At 37.6% G+C, this 20,961-nt stretch overlaps 1 protein-coding gene across 1 annotated transcript; it reads right to left on the reverse strand.

Annotated features, from left to right (window-relative positions):
- Positions 1 to 7,820: 7,820 nt before the first annotated feature.
- C23H11orf58 (chromosome 23 C11orf58 homolog) lies at positions 7,821 to 20,743 on the reverse strand. Its single transcript, XM_072793961.1, has 5 exons — positions 20,514 to 20,743; positions 15,193 to 15,276; positions 11,664 to 11,724; positions 9,564 to 9,673; positions 7,821 to 8,857 (listed from the first exon to the last, which is right to left on the reverse strand). The coding sequence occupies exons 1-5, from the start codon at positions 20,574 to 20,576 to the stop codon at positions 8,627 to 8,629; spliced, it is 549 nt and encodes a 182-aa protein (XP_072650062.1). The 5' UTR covers positions 20,577 to 20,743; the 3' UTR covers positions 7,821 to 8,626.
- Positions 20,744 to 20,961: the final 218 nt, after the last annotated feature.

Genomic DNA, 20,961 nt, shown 5'->3' on the forward strand with positions numbered 1-20,961 from the left:
TTTTTTTCTCAAGTACCAGTCAACTTTTATTGGATACTAATTGTGAATTAGGCAATGGAAGGATTCAAGGATGCCAGGCAAAAGTCACGGTCAGGAATGCCAAACGTGCTTCCACACTGGGCCCTCTTCAGTGGTACTTGTGTAGCCGTTCACGTTTGAGGTTCTCGTAAGAACTACAATAGCTGAAAAACACATAAGCAGCCCCACCACAGAAATCCCAGTGACACCCCCTTTATTCACATTGATATACTTGTAATACCAGCAGTGACCTCTGAAATGTTGAGCATCTTTTCAAATGTTCATTGACCGTTTTTTTTTTTGTAAAGTACCTGTCAGGACTTTTGTCATTCTGTGGGGTTGCATATCTTTCCTTCCCTGGTTGGTTTGTAGGGTTTCTGAATATGAAGCCTGTTTTAGCTTGGATTACTCCAAAGAAAGCAGAGCCTAAGGCAAGGGCTTGAAAGAAGATAGTTTACTTGAAAAATGATCCTATGGAGCAGAGTGGAAAGAAAGAGAAGAAACCAATAGAAGAGGGCCTTTTCAACCTGTGACTGCGGTGGGAAAACTTGGGCTCAATCTCACTGGGGCCTTCGAAGAGCCATGTAAAATGCACCTCCAAATTATTTGAGGTATGAACGAGAAGACCAGTTTTCTACTAGCTCAGGGCCCCCACTGACCAGAGGTTCCCCCCATAGAGTATCCCCCATATTTCCAGATCCCACATATGTGTCTCCCATATGAACCCCGTATTAGGACAGCCAAGAAGCCATAGGGCATCAAACAAGAGGTGAGGCTGAGATCCCAGAGCAGTAATAGCTAGGGTAAAATGGAGGCCTAGAGGATGTGCCCTGGAGCATGGGAAGTATCTGACACAGAGCCTTGTATTGATCATAACGAATTGCTAACAACTTCTCATACTCTGTAGCCTCTGCACAGTGCCTTTTAATAAATAGATAAATAAATGTTGATACCCAGAAAAGCAAGTGTCTGTCTTATTCTTCACAATTGTCTTGCCAATTTTTGTCTTCTGCATTTCCTTACAAATTTCAGAATCAACTTGGCAAGTTTCACCCCTCACCCTCATATGGGTTTTTTTCCTATTGAGACTGTATTACATATAGATTACTTTGGAGAGAATTGTGTCGTCTCAATATTGAGTGTCCTAATCCATGAACATGACATATTCCTTCATTTATTTAGGCCTTTAACATTTTCTTTTCCAAAATATTTTATAGAAAGAATTCTGCTTCTAGCAATGGTGGACAAGGTGGCTTTGAATCAACTTTCCCTCTGAGGACAAATAAAAAAGGAGGCTGAAGTGAAAAAAAAAATTGTTTTTGAAGGTACTGGAGAGTTTTCAAAACTCTGTAGGGAGCCAAGATTCAGAGAAAAGGTAGGAAGTATGAGGTCAGCATTTGGTACCATTTTCCCCTCAAAATGCATCCCCCATGGACCGTGGCAGTCAGCCAAGGACCCATGGGAGTGCCTTTGTATAGATTTGGGGTTTGACAGCTTCCCCATCTCCAGTACTCTTCCTCAGATCCTAATCTCCTTGACAACCTTGCATGCTGGTCTCTGTTTCTTCTAGTGAATCTGCTGTTTACATGACTTTCCTTTACTTGTGGTTGGAAAATGACCTCAGGGAGAAAGGAGAGCTGAATGTGGAAATCTCTGTGTGCTTCCTTTCTCTTAATGATCAGAAGCCCTGAGTGGTTTGGCCAACACAACTTTCTTTATCTTTACTCTTGAAGGATATTTTCACCGGGGATAGGATTCTAAATTGGTGGTTTGTTTTTTCCCCACTGTTTTGAACATATCATTACATTGTGTTCTGGCTTCTTTTGTTTATGTTGAAAAGTCAACTGTCTTATTTTTACACCCTTAAAGAGAATGTGTCTTTTCTTCTCTGCACTTACTTATCTTTGGTTCACAGCACTTTTACTAGAATGAGTCTGTATGAGTTTGTCTTTATTCACTTTAGAATTTAGATACCTCAAATTTGTGAGTGGATATCTTTTGTTTGGGGAGATTCTTTTATCTCTTTAAAAATTGATTTTCCTCATATTCTATTTTATCTCTTTAAGGGATGTGTAATTGTATAAATGCTACTAGCTCCTTTTACTCTTTCTCCTTGCTAGGAAACAATACTACATTATGCAAGAATTACATGTGTTTGAGAAGGATTTGACAAATAAATTAGTTTTTCTCTCACTGACATGCCTTTGCCACTCAAATTCTCCCATACTTTGAAGCGTGTCTGTCTTTGACATTAGCAGTGGCAAAACACTCAAATCATCATGGAATTTGGACATAGTCACTTTTTGTTTCAAGGACAAAGAGCAAAGTGTGTGGAGGATTTTCCTGGTCACAATGTTAAATATTTAAGGTTTTAGAGGCTGTACTATCCCAGCCCTGACTGGCAGGTGCTGAGTGATAAAGGCACCTACATGCTCTTTGATAAATATGTATTTGTGGTATGCAGGGCCCTTTAAGGCACGAGCCCTAAGAGGAGCCCATCTTACCTGATAGCATTTCTCAGTCTCAACACTGACATTTTGAGCCAGATAATTCTTTTTTGTGGGGTCTGACCTGTGCATTATACATTATAGAATGTGTAGCAGAATCCCTAGTCTCTACCCACTAAATACTAGTAGCACTCCCAGTAGCAAGAAACAAAAATATCTTCAGACGTTGCCAAATGTTCCTTGGGAGACAAAATCCCTCCTGGTTGAGAACCACTGGTCTAATACTCCAGACAAGAGAGACACACATGGTTAAGTTCCATGTGGAACTTAATACTAGTAGCCTGCTTTGTAAAAGCAAGCACATAACCAGTTTAACTAGAGACTATGTGGTATTATGAGTTGTGTTTTCCTTTGGCTTTGAAAGGAAAAGCTTCCTGTTTGGAAGCTCAAAGCTAAGTTTCAGGTTATATTAACTGTCAGCCTCAGTTTTCAGGACTGATCTTTTATTTCTAATATAACAATCCTTTTAGAAATGGCTTCACATAATGTGAAGAGTGGCAAACAGAATGTCTCTGTTTGAATTCAGACTGAGGGCAACATCTCAGTGCTGGTCAAAGGCATGGAGGCACTGTGCTCAGTAGAGTGAGTTTGGCTCCTTGAAGCAGCTTTTTTTTTTTTTTTCCTTTGAAGCAGCTTTGAGACAGTGAGCATTTTGGGGAGATGAAGAGAAGACCAAGGCAGTTTGTGTCTGTAGGGGGCGTACCTTGTAGGGGGCATGCAGGTGTTCTTTTGGTTTATCCTGTGCATGAAGTAATTGTGGAATGCTTTCTGAGAGGGGGCTGGGGGGCTGAAGTTCTAAGCAGTGATAATTTGCGTGTGATAAGTTAGTGTGTAGTTACTTCCAGTTTGGAGACAGAAGAGTGAAGTCACTTCTCTCTTCTTTTGGAAATCACCTAAAAGTGGGTGCCTGGGTGGCTCAGCGGTTGAGCGTCTGCCTTCAGCTCAAGGTGTGATCCTGGAGTCCTGGGATCCAGTCCCACATTGGGCTCCCTGCAGGGAGCCTGCTTCTCCCTCTGCCTGTGTCTCTGCCTCTCTCTCTCATGAATAAATAAAATCTTTAAAAAAAAAAAATCACCCAAAAGCAATAAGGAGAATGAGAAAAGGAACTGCAAACTCCAGCTTCGACAAATCTAGGAGACATCTGAAACTTGTAACTCTCAAACAGGTAAAAGAGTTGAAAAACTAAGGAATATCAAATGAAGAGTACAGAGAATGCTTGCTTCTGCAGAATCTGAGACCTGGTGTCTTCTCCAAGGTGAGGCTATTTGCAGGACCAGTCTGAGTGGCAGGGAAGAGAGGAAGCCCCTGCATGTGAAGAGCCCTCTACTATAGCATATGATCTTCATTGGCAGAGCTAGATGGGTTCACACACATCATTCGATCTGGTTAAAAAAAGTAATTTGTTCCCTCTTCAATATGAAAATCCTGCAAATACCTGGGGAGAGCTTAATTTAAAGATGAGTCATCAGTTTTCCTCATGTAGGTAAATGGAAACTCAGGGTCTCCTGTCTCACATGCTACATCCAGTCCTCTGGTAAAACTGGAGGCTCTACCTTCAGAATACATCCAGTATCAAGTTCTCATTACTTCCACTGTTATATCCTAATCTACATTCCTGTGCTCATCTGGAATATTGTGGTAATCTCACAACTGTGCTCTTCATTTTGACATGCGACTCTATAGTATTTCTTTCAAACACAGCTGCCTAAGCTCTATTATATCAGGTCCTTCTAATCAAAACTCTCTCCAATATCTCTTTGAACTCATCTCACAACTTTTAAAAAAAAAGATTTATTAATGAGAGACACAGAGAGAGACATAGGCAGAGGGAGAAGCAGGCTCCTAACAGGGAGCTCGATGTGGGACTCTATCCCCAGACCTGGGATCACAACCTGAACCTAACACTCAACCGCTGAGCCACTCAGGCGTCCCTCATCTCATAACTCTTTTTGGCATCGAAGCCAAACATATAGTCTTCATCAAAATGTATCCCTAATAAATTAGCTTTAGAGAAAGCTCTACCAATTTTATTCACCACATATAACTAGAAACTGGGGGCGCCTGGGTGGCTCAGTTGGTTAAACGTCTGCCTTTGTCTCAGGTCATGATCCTGGGATCGAGCCCCCATGTCAGGCTCCCTGCTCAGCGGTGAGCCTGCTTCTCCCTCTCCCTCAGCCTGCCACTCTACTTGTGCTCTCACTTGTTCACTCTGTCAAATTAATTAAAAAAAAAAAAAAAAGACCCCCAAACTGGAAAGAGATTTGCATTCAGGCCTCAGTATCAACATTTTAAATTGTCCCTTTTCGGAAACTTGAAGGACTTTTCCCACTGGGAAGATAAAACCTCGTGAGGTTTAGGATGGTGAAGAGGTATTGCCTTTTTCTTTTACTGATAAAGTCTACCCTGAAAGGAGAGGTAATTTTCAGAGATCAATTTAGGAAGAACATGTGGATGTAAAGAAAATGATTCTGTTGAATTCCTTCATGTACCCCAAGAGTGGATATTATCTGAAGACTGCTGGTTAACAATGCCAAGAACTGCTAACAGGTCAAAGAATTAATGTTTTAGGAAAATTAGAATCATTGATTTGATCAAAGTATTTTTCAAAGCAGTTGTGTCAAGGTTGGGTAGAAAACATACTAAAATGAATGAAGGAGGGGATGACCATGATGAAGGCAGTGACAGAAGCACGTTATTAAAATTGGATGTAGAAGGCATAAGGTAGGATTACAACAGCTTAAATATTATCTAGGAACAATTATTTTTAAAATGTGAAATAAAAAATAAAACGTGAAATACTAGGGGTACAAGTGTTGACAGAAAAGGGGTCAATAGACCCCTTTTAATCAACAGATTAAGCAAGAGGTTGAAGACTCAAAGGAAGATATCAAAAGCACTAGATTCACAAGAAGATGCAAAGGATTTATTGAGCAATGAAGATCTACCAATATGAAAAGCTTTTAACCTGCTTTATCGAATTCTCAGTGACCATACAAGGTAGTTGCTATTGCCATCCTCATTTTGCAGACAGGAAGAGACCCACGGAGATCTAGTTATGTCCAAGGTCACTCAGCTTCTTCACTATGTTGGTAGAGCTGGGCTGTGACCTAAAACAGTGGAACTTCTCTATGGTTGTGAATTTATAAGGCAGAAGCTGAAGGAATTTCTGATAAAATCTATTTATGTAAGCTAGAAGGCAAGGCCATGTTAAGATCAAGGAGTGGGGGGCACCTGGGTGGCTCACTGGGTTAAGTGTCTGCCTTCGGCTCAGGTCATTATCTAGGGTCCTGGGATTGAGCCCTGCATTGAACTTCCCGTGCAGTGCGGAGTCTGCTGCTGCTTCTCCCCCTACCCCTCCCTCCCTGCTCATGCTTGCTAATAAAGGAATAAAATCTTAAATAAAAATGGAGGGTAACAAGTCTATAAAGAGTGTTTAGACAATCGCTAAGAAGGTGGGAGGAGTGGACTAGACAAAACAGTATTGACAACATGCAGTGTTAACATTAATTTTTACTAATAATGGGTCTTCTCCAGACGTAATCTGTAGAGGACTGGATGGGATGGGATTTTCCAGGAAGGTATGACTGGAGAGGATTATTTAGGATACTTATAACGGTGATAATAGATTGATAGACCAATTAATAATCTAACAGGGATTGTGAAGCAGGTGAAAACTAACAATGACCTAATTTGAACATGTATAAAAGAATAGAAAGGTAATGGTCAGAGGTAATTTTTAAATTAGTGATTTCAGAGGTAACGTTTTTGGATATTGGAAGTATCCAGGGATATGGTTGTCGTGGAAACCAAATCATGAAATCAAAGCCCTTTGAGAAGTGGTCATTGAAACCAGGCAGTTGAAAAATTTTCCTCAAAATTTACTTGATGAATGCGACCTTTCTGATCTCAAACTGCCGTTTAATCAGAAAAACAAACATTTTAAACTTTCTTCTGTAACTTCATTTTCTCCCAGGCTTAAACAAAATTAGATTTGAGGATTTTTACCTATTACATACAAAGTTGGAAATTGTGGTCCTGTAAAGCTTTTCAATAAAAAGACTGGTAAATCGTTGGCATAGGTAAACACTTGGGAGAAGTGTATTTCAGGTAAGAAACTGTCAATGATAGGGCAAATTTGCCATAAAACTTTTGACTAAATAGTCTTTCAACTGCACAAAAATAATGTGTATTTTCCCACCTGATTCTTTAATAGGGATATCAAGATGGTAAAGCATCTTCCTGTTTTTTTTCTCTAAATTTGATAAGGAAAAAAACCCCACAACCCTGATGTTCATGCTTAAAAGATAGCCATGATGTTTAATGTGGTGCTGGGACAGTAGGCCACCAAATGGACCAACAGACCTAAATTTACTCCAACCCTGAATTACATAAATGGTCCAATAATATATCAATTAGTTGGAATAAGAATGTCTCTATTTGGACATGAAGAAAAAGGTCTTCCAGTTGTTTTAGAAGAAGGATCTTCAATTTACATATTAAGAACCAAGACTTATAAACAACCCAGCACATTTAAACAATAAACTAATGAAAATACTTTTTAAAACATAATACTGATTTCACCCACTTCCATTCTTAAACATAAATCAGCCTTCATTTACTACTTAAATTTTCATTGTAATAACCGTAGAAATTAGGTATCTAAAAATGTGTGGGCAACTGAAATTTGAATAAAGCCAAATATGTTCAAACTGAGTACCTATTAAATGATATATATCCTGTCTACTACCCACTGACTTGATATTCTATTATGTAGGGTAGCACCTATTTTAAAACAATCTAAGAAAGATCAAAAGCCAAATATTGGGGGTCTAATCTATGAATGGATTGCGTCAACAGATATCACCTGTTCTAGTTTCTGTACTCGTAACATTTTAAATTTCAAAGTGACTTAGGAATTTCTTTTTTAAATCCGACACATCAAACACATACTTAAGTTTCTAGATATATAAAAATTCAGCAAACATGTTTGACTCACACCTTTGAATATGTTACTTAGAAACATTTTGGACCCAAATATTTAAGGATCATGGATTAGCCACTAGCCCATAATGCAGTTTGTTAATCTGCTGTACAAGTCAACCACTTAACACCAAAGGATTCTAACCTCACTCCCACAGAAGCAGCAATAAAATCAGAAAGCAATACTACTTTCTAGTAATTTGATAATCAAGATAACAAACAGCATTGGGATAAAAGGAAGAAAATTTGTTTCAGCTTCTTCAATAAGCCTATTCCTCATCTTAGATAATGAGGATAAAGGTATCACAGACCAAATATGGGAAACTGCTTTTTCTTTATTTAGGCCTTAGGAAGAAAATTAACTTTGGTCACATATTACCTTAAAAAAAAAAAAAATCCAGTTTTACATATTCCTAAATAGATAGGACCAAATGATCAGAGAAATAATTTCTTCTGTAAAAATTGGCCAAATTTTATCAAAAACCTAACATACAATGTAATTCAAATTATATAAAGACTGCTTGGGATCATAACATTCCAAATGTATGACAGTTGCAACTCCATCCTAACAGGTGTGAAAGTATTTGCTCTCATGTTGCTTTGGTCCAAAAGAGTAGAGCTGATCAGTAAGAATAAACTAAGTACCTAATTTTTTGCAAACAATTTAGTTATTGGCAGCAGAAATATCCATGATGAATAGTTCTACTACAGCAAAGTATAATAACTGAATATATTTCATGAACACATCACAATATCAGATAAACTTATAAGAGAAAAATATGAAGGAACAAAAAAGATGAAACAGCTACCACAAAAGAGTCTCCTCCATAACTATCTGAAGGGTAAAAAGGTGAGATTAGAATTTGATGATGCTAATATGAAAGGAAATTGAGTATTGTATTTATTTCTTATTTTATACAACTCTTACTCTTTACAAAAATGGTTATAGTCATGCCCATAAAAGTGTAATCCATGGCATCTGAAAGCAAACACTCTTTGTAATTATTTAAAAGGGCCTTTTTAAAAATTATAATACAAAGGTCTGTGCTCTATAAGCAGTCCTCCACTGTGCATTATAACAATAAGGCTTACTTTTAATACAAAGACTAAGTGTTTGGGAGTTATGAACCACTGGATTTAACAAACATCATTTTATAGTTGCTTTTTGCATCTTTTTTGTTTTTGGGATCCTCCACTTCATCAGGGTGCTCAGTAGCTTGGAGTTCTTCAGCAGACTCTTCTTTCTCTGACTCTGAATCACTTTCAGAGTCATCTGGACTTTCAGGATCAGGTGAATCATCATCATCATCATCATCTCCAGCCACATCACCTTCTCCATCATGATCTTCTACCTACGAACATCAACCAACAGGCTCTTCTTAAATACAAGTACCCCAGTAAAAAAACTGGGAAAGACACTAATTTTTGTCACCGTCTCAACGCTCACTCCCTAGCCATTCAAAGTTTTGAGACGATTATGATCAGAGTCGGCCAAGGGAAGACCTGAGGACTCAGGAATCTCTGTGTATTTTACCCATTAATATTTAAGTAGAATTTCAAGAAACAGCTCTGAAGACCACTCACCCGAGTCCCTTCCCCCCAGTTTGAAAACTACATCTTCCTGAAAGAAATAGTATTTTTTTAAAAGTAAATAAGGCAAATTAATCACTGACCCTTGGAAATGTGGAAAAGTTATCAATGTTTTACATATTATACTACTTTGTAATTAACCAGCACGTATAGTATGAAAAGAGCACTGAGAAAACTGAGAAAGATCCTAAATTAGTACTTACATGAAATATTTCCTGTTTTTATGCTATTAAAGATGTGCCATCATGATCATCTAAGCAGAATTTATGTTAAGCTTTTATCAGAAAACATTTGTAAAACTCAAAAATATCTCATTCTCTACAAAGACCTATTTGGGCACACAGAAAGTTAAAGAACTAAAAAGAAAGCTTTCTACATAGGATTCTTGATTGCTAGAGTAATCTAACAGAAATAAAGGATATCAGTTTAGAAATTATCTTCCCCTTTAGTGAAAATGTTAATTACTACCTCACTGAAGCCAAGTCCACAATGTCGTCGATATCTTCCTGATAATTTACTGTCCATACTTTGCTGATATTGAGACTCCAGTTCTTCATTAATTTTCTTGTCTTCTTCCCCTGCATGTCCAGTGTACTTTGGTTATGTTTCAGTCAAATTAATAAAAACATTTGATTACACAAAAAAACCCATATTACAAATGCTATTATATTTAGGGCTGATTTCTCTAACTTTACAATGAATTTTGTGGATGGGTTACCTAATAGATATAATTTAAGGAGGTATTTATGATTACTTCTTTAGTAGCCAACCCTCTGAACTACAAAAGTATTTATAAAAGATGAAGAACCTATATTTTTCTATGTGATAAGTTAAACTAGACATAAGTCTCAGAACTGCCTATAGTTCAGATATTATAAATATTAATCACTAAGAACTTTGGGCTTTAAATACTGCTTATTTATAGTCTAATGAATAACTGTTAACCTGAAAGTGAGTTTTCTCCTACATTCAAAAAAACCAGCAACAAACAAAAGTTTCTGTTTCTGAGCAAGATATATAATGAAAAGGCAGGCAATTCTGTTCAGAAAATGGTCAAATAAATAATGGCTCTAATTCATACCTTTCTTACTATCAATTTACTGAAACAACATAACTTATTTAGAACTAGAACATTACTAATACCATCAAAGCTTTCTGAGGGGTTGTCTGGGTGGCTCAATCCAGTGAGCATCCAACTCTTGATTTCGGCTCAGGTCATGATCATGATCCCAAGATGGAGCCCCACATTGGGTTCCCCTCTTAGTGGGGAGTCTATTGAAATTCTCTCTCTCCCTCTCCCTGCTTGCAAGTGCTCTCACACTCTCTACATAAAACTTTAAAAAGCTGAATATGCCATTTTATTTTGTAAATATAAAAGAAATTTCATTTTAATCACAAAATAATGCTTGCATTATTTTTATTCATAAAGTCCACAGTTTAAAAGAATAAATGCAGTTAAATATTTTTCCATTCTGCAAAGCTCAGGGATTCCTTTTGCCTTTTCTTTTTCTTTTTTAAAGATTTTATTTATTTATTCATGAGACCGACAGAGAGGCAGAGACATAGACAGAGGGAGAAACAGGCTCCATGCAGGGAGCCTGATGCAGGACTGGATCCCAGGACCCCGGGGATCACACCCTGAGCTAAAGGCAGATGCTCAACCACTGAGCCACCCAGGCATCCCCCTTCTGCCTTTTCTAACAATGCAAATAAATTTGAAATAATTGTCTTGAAAAATAAAAGACCTATTAATTTCTAAAATGTGCTACATATTCTAGGTTAGTATAAAGTTAATTTAAATAATTTAATTAAAAGATTTGTTCAATACGATCCAGGTCATTATGTCCTGTTTTTATTAAGTCCAAGATTAGAATCAATTTTATATAGAAGAAAATTTCATTTTTCAGTAGCCTGAATTCAAATCTAATCTCTTTCATTTTTAGTTTTTATTTTAAAAATTTTTCCTTTAAGATTACGTTAATTTCTTCAGGCTTTGTAATAAGTTTGTATTCTTTATTAAGGATTTAAAAAAAAAAACCTTAGTGAATAAATTCAAAACCAATGTCAAGAATAACACTGTATGTTAATCTATAATGTAAAAAGTACATAAATACATATTACATAACAGTTGGCAAGATAAGGCGTAAAGCTCACTACAATTAAATATATGTTCTGAAGACAGAAAAAGGACAGTTTCTTAGTTAGAATATCTTTGATATATATACTCCATAATCTTTAAAAATTACAGTACATGCTAATTGTTACATATACATGTTTACATATACATTTCTAGTTCTAGGATTTTCATCATTAGCAACTATACAGAGAGGGACACCCGGGTGGCTCAGCAGTTGAGCATTTGCCTTTGGCTCATGATGTGATCCTGGAGTCCTGGGATCAAGTCCCACACTGGGCTCCCTGCATGGAGCCTGCTTCTCCCTCTGCCTCTGTGTCTCTCATGAATAAATAATCTTAAAAATATATATACAGATAATATCCCAAAATATATATAAATATTTCATATTCCAAATCTAACACCACCTCTTAAATTATGTTTTACTTTCTTACCTGTTCGGAAGTGAGATGTTGATTTGTGGTCTCCTATAACAAGACGGCCAGTATGTTCTTTCTAGAAGAAAGCAGAAAATGTATTAGAATTTGAGATCACTAATTTAAAATAATTACAGAGTGTCTCCTAATGTGCCCAATATTATTCCAGGCTTTTGGATACAGTGAAGAAAAACAATTAAATTGACATCGTTGTCTTTATGGAACTTACATTCTAGCAAAGGTAGAGATAAGGAGGGGAACTGAAATCAGTAAGTAAATTATACTGTGTTAGAAAGTTCTAAGTACCATTAAAACAAATACATACCTTTTTTTAAAAATTTTTATTTATTTATGACAGTCGAGAGAGAGAGAGAGAGAGAGAGAGAGGCAGAGACACAGGCCGAGGGAGAAGCAGGCTCCATGCACCAGGAGCCCGATGTGGGATTCGATCCCGGGTCTCCAGGATCACGCCCTGGGCCAAAGGCAGGCGCCAAACCGCTGCGCCACCCAGGGATCCCCAAAACAAATATATAAATAGAGCAGAAAACAGGAGTGGAGAGTATGTAGACATCAGGCTAGAATCTTAAGTGGGATAGATAAATAAAAAATTGAGTTGATACAAACATTTTCTTTTCTAAAAGGCAAATGAGTTGCTTTAGTTTTCCCACCTCCTCTTTCTGATGCCTCAGGCACATTTCATACAAAGAAAGCAAATGAAAATTAGGTAGATAAAAATGAAGAAATTAATAGGCTTATAATGAACAAAGTGATAGATCTTTATTTTTTTTTTATTATTTTTTTTAGATCTTTAAACAAATAGCCAGCTGTTATCTGACTACAATACCCATCTTAAACTGTCAAAAAGAACAGAATTTAAAACAATCTAATTCTTCTAAAATATACAAATAAATCCTGATTCAATGTCACTAATTGATCAAGGTACATAATTACTCTCAATTATCAGTTGTAATCCACTCTTTATGGTTCATACTTAGTTTTATAAGGTAAAGAAATTCTTCACTAAAATAGTGAAGGTGAGATTAAATGTGACTTTGCAAAGTAATCTTAACTAATCACCTGTGAAGATGTGGTACATAACAAATCTTCCTATTATGAAAGGATGACAGACACATTTTCCACACCCAAATATACTACTGAAAGGCTTCAAGCATTAATACTTAACTGCCTCACATGCCATTATCAGCAAATCAAGGACTCAATATGCCACTTTAGACTGCAGAATATATTCTACTATTAAAATCTGAAAATGTATAATGCACTAAGTTATCTGAGGATGATGATAGTAATGCACTGGTCTATTCACTTTCTCTTAGCTGGTTCTCCCTGTAACCAATAAAATATTCACAGTAGTTGGCTAGGGCTAGGAATATACTTCACAGCCACAAAACAGAATAAATCTAAACAGCCTACATATAAGATCAAAGCTACAATGCTGGCCTTGCTAAGAAAGAATTTAACGTATGTAAACAGCTAATATATAGGTAGTCAATTTTATTTTAAATTGTTTAATCTGGGGCAGCCCCAGTGGTGCAACAGTTTGGCACCGCCTGCAGCCCAGGGCGTGATCCTGGAGACCCAGGATCCAGTCCCACGTTGGGCTCTCTGCATGGAGCCTGCTTTTCCCTCTGCCTGTGTCTCTGCCCCTCTCTCTTTCTGTCGCTCATAAATAAATAAGTAAAATCTTCAAAAAATAAATAAATAAATAGGGATCCCTGGGTGGCTCAGCGGTTTGGTGCCTGCCTTTGGTCCAGGGCGCGATCCTGGAGTCCCAGGATCGAGTCCCGCGTCGGGTTCCCAGCATGGAGCCTGCTTCTCCCTCCTCCTGTGTCTCTGCCTGTCTCTCTATCATAAATAAATAAATAATTCTTTAAAATAAATAAAATAAAATAAAATAAAAAGTTTAATCTGTTCTTTCTTCCCCACAGTTTTAATGAGATACATTTGACTACTGGTAACTAAATTTCATACACTTTATTTGTTTAGAGTATTTTTCCTAAGTACTCAAAGAGTATTCATTCTACTAGGTTGAGCATGTCTCCTAAATTATTACTTACTTCATATAGTCTTAGTAAATATTTTATTTGCATGAATCAAGACAAACTTCAGACTTTCTATGATAGATCACAAAATTATTGGGAAATCTGGATTAACAAGATATTATAAAAATGCATTCTTGTACAGGTCTTACTGTAGTTATATGATCTTTCCCAATCCTAAACCCCATTGTTCTAGTCTGGCTAATTCTTTGTTTCACCAATTCTATTTCTGGGACGCTTTCTTGTACCACTAACACAGAATTAGCTACCCCTGTCTGTTGATTCCACAGCAGTAGGTGCACAGTTCTTTCATAGCAATTATAATTCTAAATTATCTGGTTTCCCTACTACACGATGGCTCCAAACATGTATAATGATTTATGTGACCCCTAGGACCTAGCATGGTACCTGGCTCGTTTTAAACACTCAATAATTGTTGGTAAAATCCATGAATGACTCCCATATGAATAACAAAGGGCTGAATTTAATTGTGAGGAGCTTAAAAGAGAAAAAAAAAGTTTTCTTATTTTAGTAAAGTAAGTATCTAGAGATAACTGTATTTGCATGTAAAAATTATTGCTAGGAACAAGAAGGGTTTTTCCCCAATAGGTGATGTTTTCCTGGCATCTGTATTTTGTATATCCTAATACGTTAATCAAACTGAAAGGGATTTCAAAATATACTGAACATCTTAAAAATTAAGTTTTTGTAAAAAAGATTTATTTATTCATGAGACACACAGAGACAGAGACAGAGAGACAGAGACACAGGCAGAGGGAGAAGCAGGCTCCATGCAGAGAGCCCGATGTGGGACTCGATTCTAGGTCTCCAGGATCTCCTTTAGCGCTTGGGCTGAAGGCGACACTAAACCGCTGAGCCACCCGGGCTGCCCCTAAAATTAAGTTTTTGATAAAGGCTTGTCTTCTACTTCAAGGGCTAGAGGGAGCTATAAAATATGAAAGGCCTACCAACTGGTCTTTCCAGAAATGACTTCTACTAAATCATTAGGCTAAACAAATAGCAATCATAAACTTTTCTTCCTAAGGAGTCCCCTCAAACCAAGATTATTTTCTATTCAGTCTCTAAATCTTACTGCCCCAGTAGCCCTGAGAATCCTAGAAGTGGTTCAGAAATAGTATACTTTGGGGCACCTGGGTGGCTTAGTGGTTGAGCATCTGCCTTTGCCTCAGGTCACATAGAGCCCCACATCAGGGTCCCTGCAGGAAGCCGGCTTCTCCCTTTGCCTAGGTCTCTGCCTCTCTTAGTTCTCTCATGAATACATAAAATCTCAAAAAAAAAAAAAAAAAAAAAAAGAGAAAAAAAAAGAAGTACTATACATTTTAAGAGTGCTTGGTTAGGTCACCTGTATTTCCCAAGCGGAGCAGGAAGATGGGATCAAAGTATATTCATTCAGTCTGGCTCACTCAACAAACAAAATAAGGATTTTATTTTCACAGGAAAGATTAACGTACATACTATTTGATGCTTACCTTTCCTGCACCCATAAGTCTCAAGAACTTCTGTTTTCTTTCTTCATTACCTAAGTCTGCTGCTTCCCAATTGCTAGATCCAAGCTGCAAAATTAGCCAATTAGTTTTTTGCATAGTAATATTGAAAGATTTCAAGTCTAACTCCCAAGGTCCCCCTCCCCCACCATCATTTTTAACTATAAATAGTGCACACTGATTTTGTTGAGGTAGTTAAGTATATGCATCATACTCAATATATACTCCTTTTCTGTTACTTCAAGGCCAAATCCTTTAGTTCTTTTGCAGCCAGAGTTCTAATTCTCAAGTTTGCACTTAACAAAATCACCTGGAGGGTGTGTTAAAACCCAAACTTCAAGGCTACACCACAAGAGTTTCAGATCCAGTAAGTCTTGGATGGGGCTCAAGGATTTCATTTCTAACAAATTCCTAAGGTAGGACGATATTGTTGATGTGGGGACCACATTTTGAGACCTATTCTAGAGCCTTGAAAGGCCCTAGAGTACCTAGGATTTATAACCCAGAGGCTGCCACCATGGTTATTTAAAGTTAGTCTGGCTTTAGTGATATTCTAAAGGACCATGGAACAACAGTCTAATAGACCAAATTTTAGGTTTTCAATTTCTTTTTTATGCAGTTCTAGTTATTTGTAAAGATTAATATGTTAAGATTTTTATTCTTTCTTAAAGGTCTTCCAAAGAACAAACAGAAAACTATTTCCAAAAAGAGTAAAACTCCTTCTACCTTGTAATTATTACATGGTCAGTTGAGCCCTTTTACAAATCTTAGAAATATTATGGAGTCCTAGTGATATTTTTCCTTACATCTTGAAACAGACATAGGAATTATCTCATTGATTCATTAGTTATTGCCAACTATGCTAAAAATGACTAAAATAAGGAAACAGAAAAATGGTGGAAGAGTTTTCTCATCCTATTGTCCAAGGTAGTGCATCGTCCTTCAAGAAGATTATCACTCCTCCACTGTATGCTTCCAGTTTTCATGGACACAGTTGAGAGTCCAGAATTTTTCATCTCTACCCATAATGGCGACTGGGTAAAAACTGGAAACTGACAGAAGTCATTTCACAATTATTAGATAAATCAGGTGAATGCATAATGATACGTAGTGTACCCTAAACTAATGGTAATGGCAAAATTAACTGTATATGCAAAAATCAGATTGTGAATTTTTGGATGATGAAACACTACATGATTTTTCTCCAACTCAGGAATCAACAAGAGACAAAGAAGAAAAAGATAAGAAAAAAAATATGGCACTCTTGTCTAGAGAGTCTTTAACAGGGAGGACTTGATCTCAACTGCACCTTAAGAGCTCGGACTATCCTGTTTTTCTTAAAAAAAAAAAAAAAATAAATAAATAAATAAATAAATAAATAAATAAATGTGTGACTGCTTCATCTTTTATGGTATCTTTACACCAAAATTTACTTGATAGGATCTGAAGCTGGATAAGTGCTAAAGAAAGATGTATATACAAAGGTGACTGGGAGGAATATAGAAAGAAAACATTCATTGGATTGATCATTCTAATTGAGTTTATATCTAAAAATGAAAACGTTTTGCAGTTATGGAGTAAAGATGATGACCCTCTTTTCAACAGAAAATTATGAGCACAAAGGTTTAAATTCTTCAAGTATTATATTTTGATGATGCAAATGCTAGAATTACAAATAATGATAAAGCTAAAATATTAGAAATTATTTGAAATCTGAAATTATATGTTCCAGTTTTACACACAACTGACAAGCAGTTAGCTGTATTCAGAGGATGCTAACCATTCTGGGTAAAGGTCATGAAAATCAGGAAAATGTATAATAAAAATTTGGGTTTGCTAGGGTTATATGCATATTAAAATTTTCATTAAAATTGTTTTTCACTATCTTTCTTCTTCCAGAATTTATTTGTAGAAGACTTAGAAAATATAAAAGAAACAGTGGTGACCATTTCTCTTGGGATATGAGTGTTAAAGTATTTGTACATGGAATATTAGCCATCAAAAAAATGAAATCTTGCCAATGGCAATGACATGGATGGAACTAGAGGGCATTATGCTAAGTGAAATAAGTCAGAGAAAGATAATTATCATATGATTTCACTTATATGTGGAATTTAAGAAACAAAACAGAGGATCATAGGGGAAAACAGGGAAAAATAAGATAAAATCAGAGAGACAGACAAACCATGAGACTCTTAACTATAGGAAACAAATGGAGGGTTGCTGTAGGGGAGGGGACTGAGGGGATGGGGTAATTGGGTGATAGGCATTAAGGAGGACACTTGATGTAATGAGCACTGGTGTTATACACAACTGATGAATCACTGAACTCTACCTCTGAAACTAATAATACACTATATCTTATCAATTGAATTTAAATAAAAGTTAAAAAAATATTTGTACAACACAGACACGCACTTGTGGTTGAACTAAATTCCTTTTGGTGGGGAGCTTATATGCTTTCATGATTTTGTCTACCTAATTTCCAAATCTACTACTTTCCACCTGAAAACTCGTATCTTTTTATAAGCCAGTTAGTTCTTAACTATTCCTGGCTGAACATAGTTAAGAAATAAAAAAAAAAAAGTACTAGTGAAACTTAAGTTCTGATTCTCACTGAATCACTTGCGCTCCGTGAGCCTGGACCTGGCATTTAACTTCGTTTTCATTCTTTATCTACCTAGAATAGCTTCTTTAAAAGACTGTCTTAAGAATAACACCTAAGAATTGCATAGTGTTTTACAACTTACAAATGACTGTTCATTTATGTTCTCAAGAGTCCAATAAATAAGAATAAAGAGACAAAGTGACTTAAAAGTTTGAGTTACTCTGACCTTCTTGCCTTAATAAGTTCTCTGCTCTTTCCACATCATACTATACATGACCAAATGAGAGAATATGTGAAAGTAGTTTATGAACTACAGTTATAAAACTTATGGAATCAAGTTAAAAAAAAATGTCTAAAAGCCAAAGCTTTTCCAAACTATTTCTATTACAAGAGCAAGTATCTTCAATGTCTTTACATAAATAATCCTATCACTTAACATATCTAATCCTAATTTTTCCCCCCAATCAAGTCCTTCTGGTTCTTCCTGTCAAAGACCTTAGTGAATAAGAGCAAGCACCCTGTCCAAGTGCTGCATTCTCAAAAGCACATGGGTGCATGATAGAGGGTCTCTACGGTTACTAAAATTAACCTCTCTCCTACACTCTGAAAAAGAGCTTTCATTTCTTCACTTCAAACAAACCAATGAGGCAATTTATAAGTTATCACTAATACCTTTTACTATAGAATTGTAGTCAATCTACCTACCTCCCAATACATACTTAGTAACTCTTAGAATTTACTTCTAATATTGTCAGCATTCTCTTAGACTCCGTGTTAATATCTACTTTTAATATCTTTCAAAATGTTTTGTTATCTCCATTTGATATGTGAAGTCAGTAGGCAAAAAAAAAAAATGATTATCTTTTACCTGCAGTCAATGTTCATTAGAAATTGATGACCAACTACAACTTCAATTATAATTAGCTGATCTTCTAAAATTTAGATGTATATTTCAAAAATATATTTTTAAGTTTTGCATATAGTATTTAAACATGTCTTTAAAACAAGTAAAGATAACTCCCAATTACCAGTAAAAGTAATATTCACATGAAAGAAAGGGACTTAAAAAAACACCATCAAAAGACAAGTTATTCTATTTGCACTTTAAATTAGCAACATAGTCATTTTTAGAGTGTATTAAAGTTGCAGGACCTAATCTTGATTTGCAACTATAACCTTTCAAAAGAGAATGCTTATAAGACTGGAAAAGGTCTTAAAGGTCATCTTAAACTGATCCCAACAGAAGCTGTAGAGTTAATGACTTAATCCCTTTAACTTTCTGTTGAATTACCTAACATCAAGAGTTTTCTGCGAGGCTAAAGGATATTTCTTTGAGTCCAGCAAAACAGGTGCCTGACGTTCTACAAATCGAGTCACAGTTAACTACTAGGAGGAAAACAATGTAATAGCTTTTAAAATGGCACCCAGGTTACTCAAATGCCTTAGATAAACGCCTGGCAAGTACTGGATTACCATATTAACAAGAAAAGACCTAAAAGCCGGTAGCAGGGAGGAACACAGGGCACGGATACATCTCACTGTGTAATTATGCATCCCCAGATCCTTACTGGTTACTAGTCTTTCTGCAGAGTTAGGTTCAACTTAAGAGCCTTGGCATTGTGGTCCTAAACCCACCACCCGTCCAAAGAAGGGTGGATCTTATCACCTCATTTTGCTACAACTCAGGCACTAGTAGTCTTTAGTGAGCTTTTAACGGTTCACAGAGTAAGGTTATTACGAAAGGCACTGAACCGCACTATAAAAATGACTCTACGTCTCCAGCAATTAATAGTGCTTTAAACAGCAACTGAAAACGAGATGCCGTTCTTTTATCATCCTTAAAAGATGACCTCTCCATGCCCCCACCTCCTCGTCCCCCAAATTTCTCCATCAACGTTCCCCATGGCGTTTACCCATTGTATGAAGGACCTAGTTTTCCGTTTACTGCAGGTCTCCATGACACTGCGCTAAGAGCTAGGACAAACACACAGAACAGACCTAGGCTAATAAGCACCGTGCTTGGTTCATTTTTGGATTCCCAACACCTGGCATGGCAGTAAATATTTAATGGGCTATTCTAAGGAATGAGTGGTTTGCTATTGAAGCAGACAAGCTTAGGGTGGGGAGGAAAAAAAGAGGAAGGGAGCTGAAATCAAAATGGGCTTCTAAGGTCTCAACATCCTAGACCTACCTCACCACCCTGCGTCAGTACGAAATTACTCCCCCTGGGGCAATTTTTTTCGGTCCAATACCATCATCGGCTTACTCTTTTAACAGGACACTGCAAAAAACGATTCCGGCCGGAAAATCTGTCCAGACGTGTACCAACATCTTGACATTGTCACGGACGCATTTTAAACCTCGAACGCGAAGGATCCCGCCATCCCTATCCCAAGCAGAAGAGCCCGACAAAGAAGCTTCATCATACGGTGCCAGACCCCCTCAGGACGTCCTTCCTCGACAACCCCCCCTCCCGCCTCCCCTTCCTACGCAGGTCTCTAGCTCTTAGGATATGGACCTCGACCTCTTCAAACCTTCCAACCCTAATCAAGGAAAGGAGACGTTTCCCAGGTTCCTACCCCTCGGCCCTCCGCCTTAGGGCCACCCCAGACGCTTCCTCCTTCCTAAACCACCCTTCCCGGCCTACCCCAGCCTTTAGTAGGCCTCAACCCTTATCCACTCCGCCATTGTTATTTACATCGTCGTCTGGGGAGGCCGAACGCTTCACCCCGTGCGGATGGGACTCCCTGGCAGCGCTCATCGTTGCTGGGACCCCCGGCGGGAAACGCCGAACCCCCTCGCCGTTCTCTCTTCAGCAGCGGCGCCAGCAGCCTGCAACCTGCCCCCGGCCCGAGCAGCGCCACTCCAGAACGCAGAGCCCCTACAGGCCTTCTCCGCCACAGTCGTCACCGCCGCGGCTACTCGCCACCCACGGAGCATTCGTGTAGTTGTAGTTTTCGGGCTCACCTCATACCGATCTGCACAAGAGGGATGAGCCGGGGAACGGAAACTACAATTCCCAGGAGGCTCAGCGGCGCAGATCGCGCTGCGTGGCGGGAGTGCCCTCTAAAGCTCCGCCTTCTTCGGCCGGTGGAGGGAGCTTTCCCGCGGATGGTTATGGCGGTGAGCGTTCGTGTAGAGCTTCG

This window comes from Canis lupus, chromosome 23, assembly GCF_048164855.1.
Source record: "Canis lupus baileyi chromosome 23, mCanLup2.hap1, whole genome shotgun sequence".
NCBI classification, from domain to species: Eukaryota; Metazoa; Chordata; class Mammalia; order Carnivora; family Canidae; genus Canis; species Canis lupus.